Raw genomic sequence first — 21,692 nt, forward strand, 5'->3', positions numbered from 1 at the left:
GAAGAGGGACAGTGGGCAGAGAATGGGTGAGGAGGGGGTGTGGGTAGAGAGGGGGTGAGGAGGGGGTGTGGGTAGAGAGGGGGTGAGGAGGGGGTGTGGGTAGAGAGGGGGTGAGGATGGGGTGTGGGTAGAGAGGGGGTGAGGAGGGGGAGTGGGTAGAGAGGGGGTGAGGATGGGGTGTGGGTAGAGAGGGGGTGAGGATGGGGTGTGGGTAGAGAGGGGGTGAGGAGGGGGTGTGGGTAGAGAGGGGGTGAGGAGGGGGAGTGGGTAGAGAGGGGGTGGGAAGGGGGTGGGGAATTGGGCAGAGAGGGGGTGGGGAGTGGGCAGAGAGGGGGTGGAGAGGGGGTGAGGAGGGGAGTGGGCAGAGAGGGGGTGAGGAGTGGGCAGAGAGGGGGTGGAGAGGGGATGTGGGTAGAGAGGGGGTGAGGAGGGGGTGTGGGTAGAGAGTGGGTGAGGAGGGGGCAGAGAGGGGGTGAGGAGGGGGAGGGGGCAGAGAGGGGGCGAGGAGGGGGAGGGGGTGAGGGGGTTTGGACTGAGATGTATGCAAACTCAGACTCAAACATAATCCTATGAGGAACAGCTTGGTTGCGTCACATAACATCACATTCCCATGAACAACACAGCGATACTGCAGCCACAAAGGAACAGGACCAAGTACACGACTGTAAACATTTGTTCGTTTAGCAGATGCTTGAATTGAACGTAGTACAATAGTACACAGTTATTTTGTTCAAGGGATAAAAGTATGACACTTTGTTATTACAATCACAATTTTGTCTATAATACACACCAACAATTATCAATTAATGTTCCTTGTATCTCACAAGCTTGTTCATGTGAACTTTCCTTTGATTGCAAAACAAAGGTAGGTTGTAAATGTAGAAGGATTACTTTTTCCTTTTTTTTTAAGAGCATGTTTAGTTGAAATCGAGCTACAAAAGGCTTTCGTTTTGTGAAACAAATAGACATTACAGCAGCACTTATACACAAATTGGAAAATTGCAACAACAGGCACAGGTCTTTTTAGAGACATAGATGAAATTAAAGGTTAATAATAGTCTAATAAAATGTAATGCTTTTTTTTCCAAATTATTTTAAAAGACAGTTGTGGGTTTCTGGCAGACCAGGTTTTCTTTCACAACACTAATTTGCTTTAAAGGGGCCATGACAGAAATGTCAGCACAAGTCACAAGGTGAAACCCACAAATAGAGTGTGAGAAGAGGAGTGTGCCGTGAGCTTATCCTCCCTTCCGCCGTCGTAATTATGAATGTGGCTTGTGACAATTTTCCGCCGCATTCTCAGGTTTGACATTTGAATTGTCAGCCCACTTAATGCCATCGTCCCTTGAAGGAAGCTGGCCTGCCTCCCCCCTGGTTGACAGATCCCTGTAACTACTGAGAGTACTGCGACAGCATGGGGGCCGTATTGACAGTGTCTGAGAAAGTGTATTTGTCATGGTATGTGTGCATGCGTGCAAACTTCAGTTTGCATATCTCCCTTTTGGATTCTATATTGGAGTTTTCCAACCATCTGTGCTAACCCTTTTTTCATAGCGACTGCAAAACATAACCAACCTTGGAGAGAAAAAAAAAAACTATTATTTTGTATATATTATTCTTGTCGAGCTGAGGCTTGAGAGACTGTCAAAATAACGTTTGCACTCTCTCTCAAAAGAACCGGAGATAGAGGGGTTGTGGATGGGGTGAGAAAGCTGCTATTTAGCCGTCTCCCCAGTTAAAGTCTTCCATGCCAGTTTACCCATTGGCTCAAAGAGCCTGACAGCAGTCAGCCGCGACGTACGAAGGAAACCTCTGGCTAATCATGTTGGTTCTCGACTCAAGGAAGAGTAAATACCAGGGAACACACATCATTATTCATTATGGAGCACATGGATGGAGTTGCTCTTAAAAATTGTCCAAGGCATGAAGGAGGAAGCTTTTTTGTCACAGCTTTTGTGATCCCTCACTTCCAAACACTCTCTCTCCCTGTGTAGGAATCAATAATGCTATAATACATTTCATTTTTTAGGTTTACAGGATGTCCTACCAGAGTTCTTGCGTAACCGTTTTGTGGAGGCTGCGCTCAGCTACGTGGCCTGCAACTCGGAGGGGGAGCTCCTGTGTCGCAACAACGACTGCTGGTGTCACTGCTCAGCCAAGTTCCCAGACTGCAATTGTCCCTTTGCCGACATCAAGGTCAACGAGGACAACCTGCGCAAGATCAAGGAGGCATGGAACACCTTCAACAATGACTTTATGGAATCAGGTGGGTGTGTAAAACAAGCTCTATGGAATCTCTTTCTCTGTCTCTCTCGATCTATCTCTTTCTGCTGGAGGAGGGGGGGCACAGGTGGGCCATGTATCAGACCTCAATGATGCACACACAAGTTTTTCCCATGTGGACTGGAGGCGTTTTCACTAAATCGACACAACAGCTTCTGTGAGTGTGGGTGCGGGCTGGGTTTGGCCATTAGAGACAGGTGGTGCTTCTCATGGCTGGCATAGGAAGCAAGAAGGACCTCTTAACAGATGAATGTCAAATCAATATACTGACCTTAAGGAAGACCATGCTGACTTACATTTTAACGGTACACTGACATGCTTATGCATTTTCACTGACTGTATACACCTGAGTTGGCAATTCCGCAGTCATGCTGCTAGGCATTAAATCTTTACTAAGAGGTTGCATTTTGACAGGTTGTTGAAAAGGAGGAGTAAGTTCCTTATAATTGCAACACTTTCTTCTCTTGCTGAATTTGTCGTTCTACTTTGAAGCCCTAACTTGAGCAATTTGTCATAACAATGAGCACACAGCCCTTTAACTTCTTTAGACATTTGAGTGTTTAGGCAATGCACTAAAAATAACTATTAAAGGAGAACACAAATACACACATGCACACACTAGTACACACACACACACACACACACACACACACACACAATCTCTCTCTCTCTCAAATAAACATTTTCTACCTCACAACGGAAACACTCACACGCAGGCACACAGACATGCCCACTCATTTCCTAGCCGCACCACACACACTTTTATCCTGACAAAATGTTTTAAAACGCATCACAGAGAGAGTGATCAAAGCATTTAAGATAGAGCTACAGTATTTGTGTTTTGCGGCTCATGGTTTACTAGGAGCAACAGAACAGTAGGGAGCAGAACGAGAAGATTTCTAGGCCGGTTTTCAGCTTCTTGTGTCCGCGAGGCTGAGTATCCAGCTTCACTTCTGTAGAGATGTAGTGATGAAGGAAGCTCACCCTTTTGCCTGCTTGCGCGTGTGTGTACGTGTGCATCGGGGATGCTCACGCATGTGCCTGCGTGCGTGCTTGTGTGTGTGTGTACGTGTGTGTGTGTGTGTGTGTGTGTGTGTGTGCAGAGTGTGTAGAGTGTGTATGTGGACACGCTGGCAACTCACATGCCCCCTCAACCCCAAAAGTAGTCCCTGAGCCAAGGAATGATCCAATCAAAAAGATAAACCCCAGCTACATCTCCAGAGCCTCCCCTGCCCCCATGATAGGGCTTTAATGAAAGCAGCCCAAATCCCTTTAACTGTAGCACTTGGCTCATCAAAATGCATATCTGCTCTCAGCAGGTGAAGTGCAGAGCTCGTGAGCAGGATTGCTACAGTGCATCACTGGAGACTAGCCTGGCAGGTTTCTTGTGTATACCAATAATGAAACTATTTCTCTGATTTGTCGGGTGATTTGAGCTTTCTTAACCATTCTCAAGCGCTACGAAAAGTTCGATTTTTTTGCATCGCGCAGCGCATTGCTTAAACCCTACATTAAACTGTAAGTTCATGGTACCTCAGGAGGATTGCCGTGGCAAGTGTGTCAGTGTTGATGCAGCAATGTACAGTAGCATCAAACAGTTTTTCGTGCCGAGAGATGCTCTGCCAGGCGGGGTTAGCCAGAGCCGGGGCTAGGGTTGACGCTAGGACCGGAGGGAAGCCTCTGTCCTCCCCAGGAAAGGGGAATTGAATCAATGAAAAGCCCCGCCTCATGTTTCATGCATAGCAGGCCTCATTAGTGACACCATTTGCTCATTCTCTACATGTATCACCCAGAAAGTGAGCCTCGTTTCTCAGATGGGCTCTCTGGTACTAACCTCATAGTGGTTAAGCAGGAAGATGCATAAATCTGGCCTCAATATGAGCCACATCAAATTAAATAGAAATGTTTCATATTGCCCTTTTTTGGAATTTGCTTTTAAATGGGTTAAGCAAAATAGAAATATTAACATTACTGGGATGAGCAGAGGCATAAATTCAACCATATGTAAATCAATTAGACAGCATAGCCATCAAGTATTCTCTTTGCAGCATTGTGTTTACTTTATCCTCATCCTTTTCACAGCTCAAATCACTTAATTGTCCCAATGATTCCATTATGGTAATTATCATCAATAAACAGGAAGTTGTTTGATACGTGGTACCATTTACTAATAGTCCTGGCAAAGTTATCCCCCTACCACAACTATCATTGCCTGCCAGTTTGAATTCCACTGATGCCTTGCCTTATTTTACTCCCCCAATAAAGCTAGCAGCACTTAGATGTGGCACCTGCACACCCTGAATGTGACAGATTTGTTCAAAACACAAAGGGCTTTTTCCAAAAATGGATTTCTTTGGTTCAATAGCTGGCACCACTTCCTAACCTTTGAGTTCTTATTTCTCTCTCTCTCTCTCTCTCTCTCTCTCTCTCTCTCTCTCTCTCTCTCTCTCTCTCTCTCTCTCTCTCTCTCTCTCTCTCTCCCTCCCTCCCTCTCTCTCTCTCACACCTCTTTCTCTCTCTCTCCATCTCCTTTTTCTCATCTATTTCATCTATTCAGACGGATTACATTCAGCATTTCATTCATCCTGCCCGGCACGCAAACAAAAACACCTCCATATCACCTAAAATAAGTCTATCTTGACGGTCTCCACATCTCTTGGGCTTGCTTTTTTAATGTGCCATCTCTTGTCCATATCTAAGAGCAAACTATTTTTGGATAGAACTGGCAAAATTATATTAAATCATGCAGCATGTTCTACTTTTTATCAAAGAGGGGATTCAATTGTAGTGCACATGGAGGATTTTCTCTGTAAACCTCCTCACAAACTGCATATATTGCTAACCAAGAACTCCACATGCACACTAGCTCAGTCATGCTTGACAGGCAGCCAGTGCAGAGCACAAAGCTAAATTATTTATGTGCACGGTAAATATGGGCAAAATATTTCCTATTTACTCGCGTCAAATACACAGTGGCAATATTACAATTCAGCTCTATTGTGAAGTGGTGTTGATGCAGAGAAATGATGAGATGTAAAGCAGTCTCACAGCATGTGGTAAAGAACACAACAGATACAGAAACCAACCAAGCCCTGTCAGTATTAAGTACAAAGTTTGCACGAAGCCTTCATGTGTATGTGAAAGTAAACCCTTCACATCTATTTAGAGGGATTCAAGAATCTCCTCCTAATATTTTTCTATTAGTCTGTTTCTTCGTTTATAGAAATGTACGTCCAGTATGCCGACCATTACCATGAAAATCCCTCAAAATGGTGATCAGGTATTAATTATGATAAGAACCTTGACATGTATGTTACTATAATCCTCCCCCCCAAAATCTATCTCAAGCAACCTACATTGAAGAAAACCATCCTTGGAGAATCTGCCATCTATTATATTGTGTAAGAACATCCTCTTGATGCACACTGACAGCATGAGCTGAATCCACCACAGCCCTATAGAAAGGGCCGGCTTTAGGGATGCTTCGATCTCTGTGATTAAGTATTCTGTGCAGACTTCACATGTGAATGCCTGAGGTAGCGAGTTCACCCACATGATCACACCCCAGCCATTGAAGCAGCTGGACTGTGGATGGAATATATAGAGGAAAATACGAAAATCCACTTTATCAAGTTTTTTAAACAACTTTATCAAGTCAGGAAAACAAAACAACTAGTCTGCACCACCAGGGCTTAGAGAACAACCAGCAGGAACAAACTAGGACTAAGTCACGCGGGTCAAACGCCTGAGTCTCAAAAGAAGTGGTCTTTGAAGCCCTGTCAGACTGTGTTGCTGAAGTCGGGACGCTGGGGTGGGATGTCCTTGTATACAGAGTGCAAATTATACAATGACAATCGGGGGGGGGGGCGACTTCTTCTCCAGGGCATAAAGCATGATTTACGATTACAGGTAAGAACGATATATAAGTGTATCAACCCCCCCGACCTGTTTTTTTTTACCTCATTTGGGAAAGGTCCGTGTCTTAATTAGGGGGTCAAACCCCCCCATAATCCAAACTCTGCTTGTAAGCAGTGACCCTTGTGGAGCTTCTTATCATCAAGGGTCAACATACAGCCCTCCACAGCCTCTGGTCTCCTGGGAGGCCACTAAGCAACAGAGCCACCTTGGCCAGGGTCAACACACCACCAGGGACCAGTGACTGCCTTGTCAAGATTGTTCAACATCCCAACTGGGCTCCAAATGTATACGTGTATAAGACCAGTTGGAAATCCAGCTCTCACTTTCCAGTCTCATCTTTCCGTTAATTATAACTTCCCCCATGTCTCGCTCACAAACACTCTTTCCCTCCCACACGCACATTCTCTTTCCAGTACCATTTGAAACTTTAAAGTAAACTTTGAAGTATTAAACTTCTTTATCGAAACAAGACACCAAAACCTTGAGATATAGACTAACTCCCCCGCGTGCTCTCTATTTCCGGTGTGGATAATGATGCCCAAAACATGACCACAAGCTCAGGAGAAGCAGCACAGATGCGTGTGGAGGAGGAGGTGTTGTTGTTATTGTTGTCTAAATGAAAAGGAGCCTTTTCAGAAGTGAGGAGGAAATAAAGAAATAAAACAACCCTGGTGTTCGATTTGACTGCTCACCACATAGGCGACTATAAATAGCTCTGTTGTGGCCTCCTCCTCTGCTGACAAATGGAGAAGACAATGGAAGATCCGTCTTCTTCATTGTTCCCTCTGTGTGCCTGTTGAGAAGAGGATGCACCAAACCCACATGGGGTAATCTGCCGTGGCCAGAAGATCCTTCAGCCCAGGCAATGTCGCTCTCCACGATCCCCCCACAGAGCGCGGTACAGCCGAGAACAGCGGAGCGGAGCAGAGCGGAGCAGAGCGCCTCCATACAAAATCGGTCTATAAAAAGAGCATCCACTCCTGTGTTTTTATGCCACGACAGAAAAAGGAGGCGGAGGTCTATTAGTGCGTGTTATCTGTGAAGACATTCTCATGTAATGGATCCCCTCTGATCTTGGCGTTAAACTTCCTGGAGTGCAAGGGTTTTCTGTTGAACGGCCACTTTAAAGAATGTAGCCATGGAGATGGTATTAGGTAAGCCTCCACTCAAAGCACTGGGAGCTATGAAGCAGAGTTTACAAATCTCCTGCAATTTCTCTTTAAAAATGAAAGGGACCTGTCCTTGTGATTGTATAATCCCATGAATCCCAGAGTAATACTATGAACATCATTTCAAATAAAGAGATTCCTTCATCCCATTTCAGATATTGCTGTAACTTTCATCAGGCATACTGCTGAGGTAATGTCAAACCTTATGTCAGTCTAATTTCCATCTACAATACAGATAATGTGGAGGTAATTGTTTGCTTTCTTTATCATCCCTGGTCATCAAATCACCCTTAAAATAAGGAAAGGTCTGCAACCGATAAGTGAGAAATTTCTGGCCAAAACAACAGTCTGTTGTGGGGTTGTAAGACATATGCCCGGATCTGCTTTGTCTTGCTCTTGATACTGGGGCTGGTCTCCAATGGCTTCATTATAAAGAGACTCAGAGACTCTGATAGTCAGTTGCAGCCCATCGAATGTCAAGGTGGACCGGTCACAGCTACGGACAGATAATGAGGCGCTCATTAATGACTTTCAACCACTACAGGCCTGGTTTGAGGGCATGCTAAAGTTCATCTGATGCAGACTGAGGCTGAAATCCAATCAGACCTGTTGTGACACACACACCAGTGCACTCGCACACCCCAAATTGCAAATCAAGAAACGAGAAACATCTACCTATTATTTTAGTTTTGACATGGTTGAAGCAGTTATTTCGCCGGTATTCTCTGCAAAGGAGTAATTTCATCTGAAAACTTATTGAGTGATAATGACCTAATTAAATCTTCATTAACCATGTAATTACCTGACTGATAATGAGAGAACTGCCTGCCTGCCTGTGTCCATCTCTTACATCATGGGATTGAGAATACCGAGAGGACGGCACGGAACCATTGGGAGCGCCCTTCATATCGTGCTCTTCATAGAAAAGTGAGAGATATTTATAGTTGCTCATTATTCAAGTTAACTCCTGACAGCTCATTGGTAGAGTTTAATTGGAAGAAAATTTGGTATTCATAAATTCACAATAGGCTACCCTGTTAACGACATTGAGCTTTTAATTATTTCCTATGTTTAAAGGTTAAGTGGAGAAAAAGTCAGTGTGTGCACCACTTACGAAAGTTTTGCTCCTTAGTGATGATTGCAAGTGTTGCCAAGACAGAGCACTTCTGAGCCAGTGAGCCCTTCTCTTCAGTAAAGCGAAGCACTAATACAGCACCTTAGCCTTACATTGCTAGAGGCTACAACAAACCATCTCTCTCTCTGCTTACCAACCGTAAGAGCGAAGATGTATAGCTTTCTACAAGCTCTCAGTGATGTTTTACCTATAATTGCTGCAACATTGCCGAAGAGCACATCCCCTGCGGTACTCTCATGTTCCTGTGCTGAACAAACAAAAATACCATTGATCGATATATGGTGGCTAGAATTAGCATTCGCAAAACATAGATGGATCCTATGGGTTCAGGGTCACCCAACACTACTCCCCTTTCCGAGCGAAGAAAGAGTGGACATTCAGGATCAGTAGTGAAGGACTGTACGAGTCAGGCAAAGGTAGTTGGGACGGAGCCTTCGTCTCTTTTTAGGGGGTAGGAAAGGTGTGGGGAAGAAAGTTAGAAGGTGGGTGAATTTTGCGCAGGTTCTTGGACCCATTATCTCACAATGAGTTATGCTTGCTATACTGAACCCAAATGCACATCCACTGATGGTCTGATGGTAGAAATCACAGGGAACATATGGGTTTGATATATGCATGTATTTAGCCAACAACAATCCACATCTTTGTTCATTTCAAAAGCTTTTAAATCAGCCTATTATGTTATATTGCTGTCTAGTTTAGGTAAGGGATTTAAATTCTGAGAGGGGGAACATGGTGGGAAGCAGCACTTTATAAATAAAAAGCATTCATCAAAACCCCAGGTAGGACTTAATAAAAACCAGAAGATAAGCTGGGTCAGGAGAAGGGTCAGTTGCCTTCAAAGCAGAGGAATTTAAAAGCACAGGAAAATCAGCTTGTAAAGTATCTCAAGATTAATACTCTGCAGGATAAAACAAAACCCAGGTGCGCACACACACAAACACACATGCACACACAAACACATGCACACACACACGCTCAAACACACACAAACACATGCACACACACACGCTCACACACAAACACGCATGCACATATTCCCAACTGCATAAGGGGAATATAGGGAATAGATGGCCACAGGTGCTGTTAAAAGCTCCATATGGAGAGAAAGGTTGGCATATTAAACATTGAGAGAACTGGCAGCACACAATTAAACATTTATAAACGTTTTCTGTCAGACATCCAAACATGTCTGCTGCGCAAACTATCTTGTCTTCTGATTTCATGCAGGCCGTGAGTGGAAGTGTCAGATGGAACTATGTTTTAACAATGTAATAACATACATGGTTAGCAGTGAAGGGAGACATTGTAAAACCCCCATCTGCCATCATGCAAGTAGGCCATCTGGGGTCTTCCGTATTCACAACCTTGGAAATGTTCAAGGTTAATGTGTCTTATTAGCCTGAGCCATCAAATTCCAATATGGGCCCTCATAACGACAGAGGCTACACATGCTAATACATGGTTACCTGGCCCTCCTCTCGCATTAGAGCATAATGGTGAATTGTGCTGATTCTTCCTTCTCATAGGACACATATGCCAAGATTACCAAAGGTTTCCTCCTCACCAGACACAAAAAATAATAATAATTGAAAAATGACAGCAATATGTGTTCTGATGTAAGAGACCTCTGACACCAGCAGATTGCAGATCATCTTCTTTGTGTATCGTTATTCAAATCATTACCCTGCTTATAAAAATATACCAGTAAAATGTTAAAAGGCTAATTAAGAGAACCGGAGCAAATCACCATACACTGCCTCCAGACGCATTCTGTAAACTCAGGCGCTAACAAAATTAATGGAAAAGGCTACTTAATATATAAATAAATTATACTCTTGTAGAAGTGAGGCTTGGCAGTTTTAACCTTTGGTTCACACTATATTCATCAAGGCTTTGAGTGCCACCTACCACATCTCATATACTGACAGCTATATGAAAAGCTACGGAATGACACGTTGTCAAGCAGAATTTCACTCAGTGCATCAGCCCAAATGTGGATCATTCTTCTGTGGGCAAGTCTTTTGAAAATAGCTGCAGGTCTTAGAAGGATTGAATCTCTCCACAGTACTGGGAAGAACATGTTTATCTTTAAACAGCTTCATGTTAACCATGTTGGACTCCACAAAGCAGCTACAGTAGTAAACCTCAGTGTGGCTCCAGCCTGACCTGGCCCTTGAAATAATTTGGTGTAAAACAAAGATTGTATTTATAACAGAACGAAACATCCAATGCTATAAACAGAAAAATATGAATACATGAATGTGTAGAGACAAAAGTTGTAAAAATAACAATAAACCTTATTTAAACAGTACTTTTCATACAAGAAATGAATCTCAAAGTACAATTAAGTGATGAAATGCACCGAGTGCTTCACAGCACATAGGACAGAGAAATAAATTACATGAGAGCAATTTGTGATCTCAATTTATTTGATGGTGAATTGGTGTCAGAAGGATGTGTGTATGATGATGAATGTACACCAGTACATATTCCTATCGTGCACCATGAAAATGCATACGAGAATAAAAAGGGGGAAAAACTCCTGTAAGCCTTGTGTAAATATAGCTGTCCTTGATCAAAGCCTACCACAAGCATCTTGTGTCTTCTCAAAATAAAATCATAAAGCCGCCTCAAGGTTGTGAATACCTATCTGGCTCTTCGTGTTGGCTTTGAATACTGAAACACCCAAACCTCGTAGAACCAGAGTGAGAGTGAGTGTGTCGGGTTTTATGTTTCAAGACCAGCCTTGAAAAGGGAAGGAATTGCTGTAGTAGTTCAGATTGATCTTCTTTTACGAGTTAGTAGAGGGTTAGACCTCTGTAGAGATGGGGTTTTTTCCATGCTAAAATCACCCACTAGAGTGCAATAAGCAGGAACCTGATAGCTTTGCTTTCCCAAGCGTGTGTGCAAAAGGTAAACATATTTGTTGTCTGGGGTTTACAGGCGCTGACTGGCAATGAGGGTCATTCCTCAATCTGTACAGTATTCTAACAGCACAATGCAGAGGAATAAGTATAATCTGTATGCAATACCTGTAGCAAACATGGATTTGATCTCAATAGTCATGTTCAGAAAGGAGTTAGTTTGGTTCCTGTCTTTGATTAATGGTTTTCGGACAACAATAGACATTAACATTTGTTTATAGTGTCAAGACTTTGACAAGACTGTCAAATTTAACAGCAGGTGTGTATGTTTGATCTTGCTTTGAAAGGGATTTCTAATTGACTTATATCGTCTGGGAAATTGAGGAGAGTGTTGAGAGGATTAAGTTAAGCAGAAGTCTATTGAGACACTCGTGTAATTAGAGTTAGATATCCTAAACTACTGCCATCAGAAAGTCTGTGTTTACCAGAGTAGTGATTTGAATTTGTCTATAAAATGTAAGACTGCTCTTTTTGAGCAAACCAGCACGCCATATCTGGATTGGGTCTGACACTGATCTAAATGTGTTGTCCCCATCGTGGTCACTGAAATGTTAAGTAGCGCAGAGAAGGCCTGCCAGTTCTAAAGGGCTGCAGTCGCATAACAAGAGGTTTTATGAGTTGTTTACATGTATCTTTTATTCATTTGACGGTTTTATCCAAAGTGACACACAAATAGTGCAAATGCAGTAGAAGTCAATGAAAATGTATTTATTTAGCAGATACCTTTATTGAAAGGGACACACAATGTGCATAGGATGACCAGCAGAACATTATGAATCAGTAGAGCACAGGAGTTTACCCAAATGATGTCCAGTTTCATGTTGGTATAGCCACATCAGTTGCCAGAGAGGAGAGAGCAGTTGATTGCATTGTTCAGCAATATATTCACATTGAAATTCATAAAGAAGGTTGCATCTCTCTGGTATTTTTTTTAAATCAAGATCAGACTAAAGTCGGTCAGACTCATTTGGCAAACATTCAACCTTCTTCTCCACCTCTAGCTCATCCTCCTTTTCCTTCTCTTCCAACTCCAATTTTCCCTCCTCCTCCTTCTCCACCTGCTTCTTGTCCTCCTACATCCCAACCCCTCTTCAGGTGAGCCCATTCCACTTTAGAGTTTCTCATTCATATGACAGATTTCCATGTTCGAGCCTCTCTCTGAAAGATCCGGAAGGATCTGTCACACCCTCCAGATGATGTCAGATAGAGATTTTTCAGATGTTACCTTCAATGTGCCACAAACAAACATTTGAAGTCCTCAACATGGATGACTTAGTTGAAAGCTTCCTCTCACAGTGTCTTCCGCTTGATCTGTTTCACCATGACATTATGAACCTGTGAAAGTGAAAAGGAATTAGACCAGAAATCCTAGATGGAAAGATGGCTAGACAATTTACTCAACCACAGAAAGGATGTGATGATATGAGAATCCATTGGGATGTCTGACTGACAAAACAGGCAGGTCAACACTGCGAAGGAAGCAGCACCTCAAAGGAAAAGGCATCTACTGATAAATAGAAATACAGTACACTGTCTTCCCAAAGCATCACACTGAAAACACATCTGTTCACGATTTAGAAGTAAAATTCTGGATACCCCAAAACTTTTTTGAGATGGTACAATACATAGAAGGTAGTACTTTACCAAGCAAGTGGCAATGCTATCCGTTAACCATCCAGCACCCTCATCTTAGGTAATGGCCTACCATCACACTTCCTGTGCTGCCACGCAAGAACACAGAATTCTGTGACACAAAATCACTCGGTACTGTGCTAAATGAATATTCTGAGGCCCCCGTAAGTTTGCCGCTCGCTCTCTTCATGGTCTCATGAATCCCTAACACAGCCAGGAGCATGAGGAAAGGACCGTGTCCATTATGGAAAATAACCTCATCCCTTTATCTGACACATTTTCAAAGAGCTAAATTGTCCATAAATTTGAACATGAAGTCATAAACGCCAAGAAAAAAGGATAGGAATAGACAGACAGATTTCTTCAGGCGTGATGTGAATCCTAATGATGTGTCCACTAGCCGGGAGTGCTGAGTCTGTAGTGGAGGTAAGAAAGCATTGATCAGCCCAGTTAATGGTCAGACTTACACCGAGGCACTGTACGTATGTATGTGGGTGAGGGAACCTGACAGGCTGTCGATGCCGGCTGGGTTTTAACAGTGATAGGTCACAAGGTGAGAGATGGGACTTGTATAAGGGAGTACCTCTATTCAATTGCCTTGACAAGGCATGTCTGATAGAGAGGTTAGAATGCACAAGCACACTGGGGATGTGCTGCAACGTTCCAATTCACACACTGTGCTGTACGCAATTCAAGACACAGTTTACGTGCCAAAAGTAACTTGTCAACAAGTAACAGCTGCAAGACCACCAAATTAGACAAGCAGCCAAATGGTCACAGTACAGTGTGGCTGCCGGCATTCATCTATATCATACCTGTCTCATCTCCGAATTGCTGTAATGTAAACCTGCAAGCTATCGTGGAGCCCACACCTCACCGGCCATCATATGAAAACACTTGAGCCGTTGAATGTGCTAAACCAACACATTGGTGCCAAAGTTAATGTTATCAAACTAATTTGGTGTGTGCTTGTGGAGCCTGCAGTGACAGGATCATTGAACACTGTAATGGCCTGAGCCGTCGGTGAGCTACAAATTTACTCACTGTCTCTGAGCCAATAGTTACACTGGGGAATAGCAGCACTGTCCCCCATAACAAATGCACTGTGGGTCTCACTCAGATGGGCTTTGGGAAGACAGGATGTCTTCATTGCAGTTATGTATCAGGGATAACGGATGCCCACTGTGTGTTTCTAAATCTCCACTATTACAGGGGGATGTACTGGTAAAGCCTCTCACTGTTTTATGTTCACAATTCAGAAGTGTTTTATGGGCCGTCGTGGTTGGGAATACAGACACAGGATTGTAAGGCAGAAGAAGGCACTGCTAGACATCTAATGTCTCAGGTTTCTTCATTAAATTGTGTGACAGTTCCTAGAAATTGGATAAAAAAAGGTTTCATACAATCTTTCTCTGACATTTTCTCCTCAGATGAATTCAAGGCCTTTCTGAAAAGACTGCCGACTGAGCACTTTTTAAACACATCCATGATTTTCAAGTTCTGGGCTGCAGACTCTGCTCTGCAGAAGCGCCACAGCCAGTTGGAGGCCAGCACCAGTTTCATCCTCGGAAAAGCCCAGAAGATTGTTCGGAAACTCTTTACCCTTAGCAAACGCTGTCCCAAACAGCCGAGGGTCAGTCTCCCCCGAGAAAGGTATGACCTGAGATATATATATATATATCGTGATATATATATATATATAAATTGTAATATGATGTGACTTACAATATGTTATGGTACTGTAACCATTAGTAAAGCCATTAAAAAACCTTTAGAAAAGAGTTATTATAATAAATTGTTGCAACTGTGGAGAATATCTCCCAGGTCTTGTGCTGATAATAATGTGACATATTTTAACATATTGTATGCCTATTTTATCACCTAATCAAAAGAGAGAAGGTCTTTGAAGAGGGTTAGAGGGATGAAAAGAAAAAAAACTGACCGAGAAAGTGTCAAATATTGAGAGAAAGCGTGTGTGAAAGCAAGAGTATGAGAGGGAGAGGGAGTTTGAAAGAGAGTGTGAGAGAGGGAGGGGAGAGAAAGAAAGAGAGAGAGAGCAGTGTTTAATGTCTCCCTGATTGAAAGGTTTTGTGGGTTTGGACTCTGAAGGTGACATGCTGTAATCAAGTGCTCTTATGGAGTGACACATTGTTGTTAAGGTCTCCCGCTCTAAGGACTTTAATTTCCCTGACAACCTCTACCTGTGGCTGTCAGTCAATCTTTCAGCTACTTAGAAACAAATCACAACAGGCTATTTAACTCAATTCAACTGTGGGGTTTCTTCCACTTTGTTTGATGTGCAACTCCATCCCTCATTTATGCAAGCCTGAGGTGAGAAAACACTGACATGTAAAAGGCTGTGTCGAGTAATTTCCTGTGCTAAAGCAGTTGGGGGAAAATCTCTTTGACTGAGCTAACCCGGCTACGTATCCATACGTGTCCTTTAATATTGTAGTTTTCTTAAGCATTTCAGACCCATAGGAAATAAATGCACAGCCGCCTCTGGGTCAAACCTCAGACATGAAGCCCCCATCAAACTTAGTAAATCAGCTGGAAGAAAGCTTTTCATGTGTTATTTCTTTAATTCTTTATATAGTGCCAGGCATGTTTTAGATCATCATCAATTACAACTTGACAGTCACTAAATGGGATTATGTTCAATAAAAATGTAAACGTCTTTGCTTGCCATGTCTTACATGCACTTTCCATCACTCCTCTAGGATCTTTATATTGTGGCACTAGTCAAACAAAATGGATTGTCACGGATAGTGAATTATTTTCCTCAAAGATGGACGCACGCTGGCAAAGCTACTTGTGCGAGTCTCAAACTGTCTGTCAAGCTTTTCTTTTCTCCATTGTGTTTTCATGCACACGTCGTCATAAGGCAATTAGAGCGTAACTTCAAGTCCGATAGCGGTTATATACATATCACAACCTAACCTGGCTTTCTGGTCTGTGTCTCTACCAGGACCCCAAGGTTTTGGCTGAACCTGGCCCAATCTCTTCTCTACTGTAACGAACATGGAGTTCTGGGGACCTTCACAGAGGAGGTACAGAGCTGTACCTGCCCAGCAGACCATGCGGCCTGCCAGGGGACGGTGCCTTGTATGGTGGGCGAGGGGACTCTCTGTTCCTCCTGTGCCCCAGACAACATCACCCGGTGTGGGGCCTGCCACCTGGGCAACATCCTTCATCTGGGTTCCTGCCGGCCAAACATCGCCAATTCTCTGGACCACTACCTGAACTTTGACTTTGACATGCCAGACGCAGAGGTCAAGTACCTGCTGAGCCGCCTGGACAGCCGCATGGAGGTGCACGCCATCTACATCAGCAACGACGTGCGTCTGGGCAGCTGGTTCAACCCGGCGTGGAGGAAACGCATGCTCCTTACCCTGAAGAGCAACAAAAACAAGTCCAACCTCATCCACATGTTGATGGGAATCTCTTTCCAGGTGTGCTCCACCAGGAACAGCACTCTAGAGCCCGTGCCTGCCATCTACGTCAACCCCTTTGGGGGCAGTCACTCTGAGAGCTGGTTCATGCCCGTCAACCAGCAAGACTTCCCCGACTGGGAAAGAACTAAACTGGACGGTTCGGTTCAGTGTTACAACTGGACGCTGATGCTTGGCAACAAGTGGAAGTCTTTCTTCGAGACGGTGCATATCTACCTGCGGAGCCGTGTCCTGACGGACGACCCCGCCGTCAACGAGACTCTGTTTTATGAGCCGCTGGACCTGGACGACAACACGTCAAACTTGGGCTACATGAAGATCAATACCCTCAAGGTGTTTGGGTACAGTCTGCATTTCGACCCGGAGGGAATCAAGGACCTGATTCTGCAGCTGGACTACCCGTACACCCAGGGAACGCAGGATGCGGCCTATCTCATGTTGTTGGAGATGAGGGACCGCATCAATCGCCTGGCCCCTCCCGCCCCCCAGCCCCTGGACCTCTTCTCATGTCTGTTGCGCCACAGGCTCAAGCTGTCCACCAGCGAGGTGGTGCGCATCAGAGACTCCCTCCAGACTTTCAACTCCAAGCTGCCCAACTCCTCGGAGCTGGAGCTGGGCCAGTTGTGCAGCTAGCTCGGCCTCCACTTGGGATTCGTGAGGATGTCAAAACAGTATGGTAAGCTGCTGGAGTCGCTGCCCCTTCGGCCGTCAGCCATATCTCTCTCCATCACATGCTTTTTGAGAGCATGTACTGTACATATTCTGGAGTTGGACTCGACGTCTCTAATTGTCAGGCCTTTTGAGTGTTCTGGCCCTCGTGTTGACATAGGACTCAGTGAAACTATGCCACATTCATTTTTTTTTTAAATAAAACTGATGTGTTTTCAAAGAGATTTAAGGTAAAAAGGATTTCCCTTTTTGTAACCCCTTTTTGTTTGGCTACAGATTGACTTGATTTGAAAGGTAAAGCATTATGTACTGAACAGGTTGTTTATGCTTAGCGGTTTAACTTTGATAATCACCTACGCATTGCAGTCTTTGAGTATTTCATTTTTTAATCCTTGCCTTTCCATTCTATCTGGTGTTTAAAATCCTATAAGATATGAATCTGTGCTAAACATTCAGTTGAGAAATGAGTGACAAACTGTATTCAGCATTATAAGCATACCTAAAGAAGTTGAGTATTGCAGCAAACTGAATTGCAAAATGTCTTAAATGTTGAGTTATCTTTTGAGCTGACAACAAAATGAATTATTTTGACATGTTGACAAAAGGTCTGTGGATAGCTGTGTAAATATTGCTCCATCTGAATCTAGATGTGAAAAGTGCACATTGCTTTTTAGATAAGAACAAAGACCAAAAAAATGTTTATTACAAAATGAAATCATGCCTTATACAGAGTCCATGTTCAGATGAAAAGCACATATGGTTCATTTCATGTGGTTGTTTATCATTTGAAAACATCAGAATACAACATTTGAACAAAATGTTTTGAAATAAGCCTCGCCATATTCTAAACACATTGTGGTTGAAGCTTGCCCAAAGGTTTTTATGAATTTCAATTATTTTTATTATTTAAAGTAACACTTTGACCATTATTATGACCCATTGACACATTTTACATGAGATCTGACTTGGAACACATAAGAAGAAACCTGGCTGCCATGTTGTCCTATTTTGTTGTGATATATTACATGTCGGACAACTATGTTTCCTTGAATTTACCGTGGCATTAACACTATAGCCTTTAGTTATTTGTCATACTTATATTTTTAAATGACACTCTATGTTAAGGCTTGTTTATAGTGAACCATTACAGTAGGTCTTTCCATATCACATAAACACAAGACTATAGTCCTCTCCTGGAATACACATGCTGTGTTTCTTGGAGTTATCCAGGGTTGTATTTGACAACTGAGTAAACTAGAAACCTCTTGACATGGAACACATCACATGTAAATGTCTCTGCTCGCCGTACAAAACGGTGGCACCATGAAACAAATACACATATTTTGCAATTACACCCTCAGCCTCTTCCTGATAAGAGTATGGTCCCTAATATATGGAGAGTAGCATTTGCTAGGTAAGAAACCAATTTCCTGGGTTGTCAGCTAGCCTTGACACTAAACGAAGTCGCATCTCATCAAACTCACGCGGGCATAAGAAGAGTAGCCATGGAAACCTGAGAAGCCATGGAAAACTGAGACTGCTAATGAGGTGGGAGTTCTTCACTCACAGTTGGTAAATACAAGTTATTCATCTTAAAGTCATCTGGAAATCGGCACTTGCCCTTCTGCTAATCGCCAGGACAGGGGAGGACACCCAATCAATCAAGCAGGTTATATTACACCACAGTGTAAACTTTCCAAACTTCGTCACTAGAAAGAGGTGAAAAGGGGCTTGGTTGCTTTTTTTTCCCTCCAAGTGATTTATGATGTTTGGAAAGTCAGAGGAAAGCAGTAATGTGGCACAGTTGGCAAAATAAAACGAGATCTGTGTGTTGCTTTGTGACTGTATACCTGTAGGTCATTTAACTGGTCATCAATTACCTGCAAGATTTGAGATTTCAGAACATGCTATTACACACAAGCGACAGGGTGTCTGGAGAATAGATTCTTGTTGAGACAGCAAAAAGAGAGCGCAGTAGGGAGGGAGTTTCATAAACATAATCACGCGGAAACATTAAAACATTCAATACCTCCATAGCACTGAATAAAGGGCCACTGTACCAGTATCAGCATGCATTCTCATTATTATTCTCTGCTAGTCTTTTTCATCTCTTCATTAAATCAATACTAAACATCCTTGTATAAAGAAATCCTTTAGCTTTTAGTTCATTAATTTTTTGTTAGTGTGTGTGGGTCAATGTGCCTCCGTTTTTGGTACAATAAGAGACATGTTTTCCAGAACTGCACTTTTTAAGCCACCCAGATGTTAGGTTTCAACTGGTCTTTCATGTCAATAGGGCCTTTTCATTTCAGTTTATGCCACATTGCTCTCTCTCCATCTCTCTTTTTCTCCCTCTCTCTATCACTCTCTGTGATCATTCACATGTCCTAAATGCCTTCAACTTCTATATGTTTATTAGATTAGCTATACACAAGTTTAGCTAGTTACATGATGCTTACAACTGTCTTGAACCAAAGTGCTGAATGTAAATACTCTGTGGTCGACTATGTCCACGTTTATAAAATCATAACATGGCACCGTCAACAAATAGGAAAACACCATACCCAAAGGTAAAATCAGTGCTAGACAATGAAGAGACAAGGTTTTATGTATTTCTGTAAATACGCTTCACACACAAACTGATATGCCAAACGGTCAGCTCTGAAATAAATCGCCCTCTTTAATGTCATTGTTTGATCGACATATTTGTTTTTCTCAATGTTTTAACAGGATGTAAATGTTCTTCTATTAAATGAATAAAAACTGTTGCATGTGTATATTTCTTCCCGTAAGACTCACGGTATTAAGTTGCACGAGGATCACGAAAAACAACACCGATCGATGTCCAGTTGGCGGTGTCATAAGGAGACTTGGCCAACTTCTTGGTTGAGTCGAGATCCCCAAATCTGGGTCAAATATTTAAATTAAATAAAGTTCAGGGTGGCATATTTATCCATGTCGAAACCTCTTAAAGAAATAAAGGTCAGCCAGGGAGGAAGAGAGGTGGAGAAATTGGCATGCAAGCATTCTATGCTCGGGTAAAGATCTGTGAATCGATAGGCTGACTGAGGGCTGACAGAATGACAGGTGCTGCGATCGCTGAAGGACATCTGGGAAAGGAAGGGAAGAGAAGGAGGAAGAGGGGGAGGGGGAGTCGAGGATTCTGACAGCCGGCTTTAATGAATAGTAATTATTTTGCAAGTAGAAGTTTGCTGCATTCAGTGGAAAACTCACACTAGTTGACGTGTCTGTTGTCCACCCGTCCGCGTCGTGACGTTTGACACTGAACATGTTGGTGCAAAACTCCCTTCCTGCGTCAAACCACACCCCTTTGTTGTTGTTTATATAGACATTTGTATATACTCACAAGTCCTGCCAAATGAAATCATTACAACACACAGAGCTATAATGTAATACAATTCTGTTACAATACCTAACTGATCTAAAATACGCAAATGTTTGCCACTTCCATAATAACAGTTATGGTTAAAGTTCAAGTACATTTCAGAAAAAGTCATGTTTTACTCAGGCCTGATTTTTATGAATATGAAACAGGTATGTATGGTTGTGTTTTTGAAGGGTAAACAGTAACTATTAATGCTAAACTGAAAAATAATGAGACTGGTGATATCTTCAAATGGATGATTTGTGAATTTATTGAAACTTTCAAATGACAAATCATAGCATAAGGAGAGCATTTTCCACGCAAAAATCCTCAATCTCTTGTCTGTTGAACAAAAGATGCTGAAATAAGGTAGGTTGCTTCAGCCGAGGGGAGAGAGTGTGGGGACTGACTCACTCATGTCCTGAGGGCTGGGAGACAGAGGCTTGTGGAGGCTGTACAGAAATATATAAATAAAGAGGGTTGGGCTCTCTTTATCTCTTCAATATGCTCTAGGCGAAGAAACGGTGACAAAACAGCAAAAAAAGAGCCTTTTAATGAATGTGTCTCATTTGAAGCCGCAGTAAAAGGAAACTTCACACAGTCCCTGCAATCATGAAGCCTTGAGATCGATTTCTGTTGATGATAGACCACTGGAACCTCTTAATTAAGAGATTGGAAGAAAAGATGAGATAGGATGAAGGGTGAGATGGTTAAAATCATGTATCTACAAACATAATTAGTGCTTATTTAATGGTACTGAACACGTCAAACCATCAATAGCAAGTCTCAGTAACATCCTGGGAGAAAGTGGAGGAAGAAGGAGCTGTGCGTTAGTCTTTCCCTTGTAGGAATGTCAAAGGTTGTTCACTGACTAATTAATAATAAACCATCCATCTCTTTCTTGTTGTCCATTTCAAAATCCAATTTGGAGTCCTATTCAAGAAATATTTTCTACTCCACAGCTAACAGAGTTGAAAACACAACATGAGATCAGGAAACGTAGCATCTGTTCACAACATCTACATTCCACAGATTCTGATTATGAAACCACTTTTGTCATGTACTCATTGTATATTGGATGTGTTTATGCAATGTTTGAGCTTCAATGAACATATTTCTTTC

At 42.7% G+C, this 21,692-nt stretch overlaps 1 protein-coding gene across 1 annotated transcript in view; it reads left to right on the plus strand.

The window, feature by feature from the left end:
• The window catches only part of brinp2 (bone morphogenetic protein/retinoic acid inducible neural-specific 2), a 51,953-nt gene extending 32,002 nt beyond the window's left edge, over window positions 1–19,951 (plus strand). Inside the window, exons 7-9 of the mRNA XM_084707841.1 lie at window positions 2,030–2,266; window positions 14,495–14,717; window positions 16,033–19,951. Coding sequence (XP_084563967.1) covers window positions 2,030–2,266; window positions 14,495–14,717; window positions 16,033–17,149 — 1,577 coding nt within the window. The 3' untranslated portion in view covers window positions 17,150–19,951. The remainder of the gene's footprint in view (window positions 1–2,029; window positions 2,267–14,494; window positions 14,718–16,032) is intronic.
• The last annotated feature ends 1,741 nt before the right edge of the window (window positions 19,952–21,692 follow it).

Source organism: Hypomesus nipponensis, chromosome 10 (assembly GCF_054491055.1).
Source record: "Hypomesus nipponensis isolate SF chromosome 10, ASM5449105v1, whole genome shotgun sequence".
Lineage (NCBI taxonomy): Eukaryota > Metazoa > Chordata > Actinopteri > Osmeriformes > Osmeridae > Hypomesus > Hypomesus nipponensis.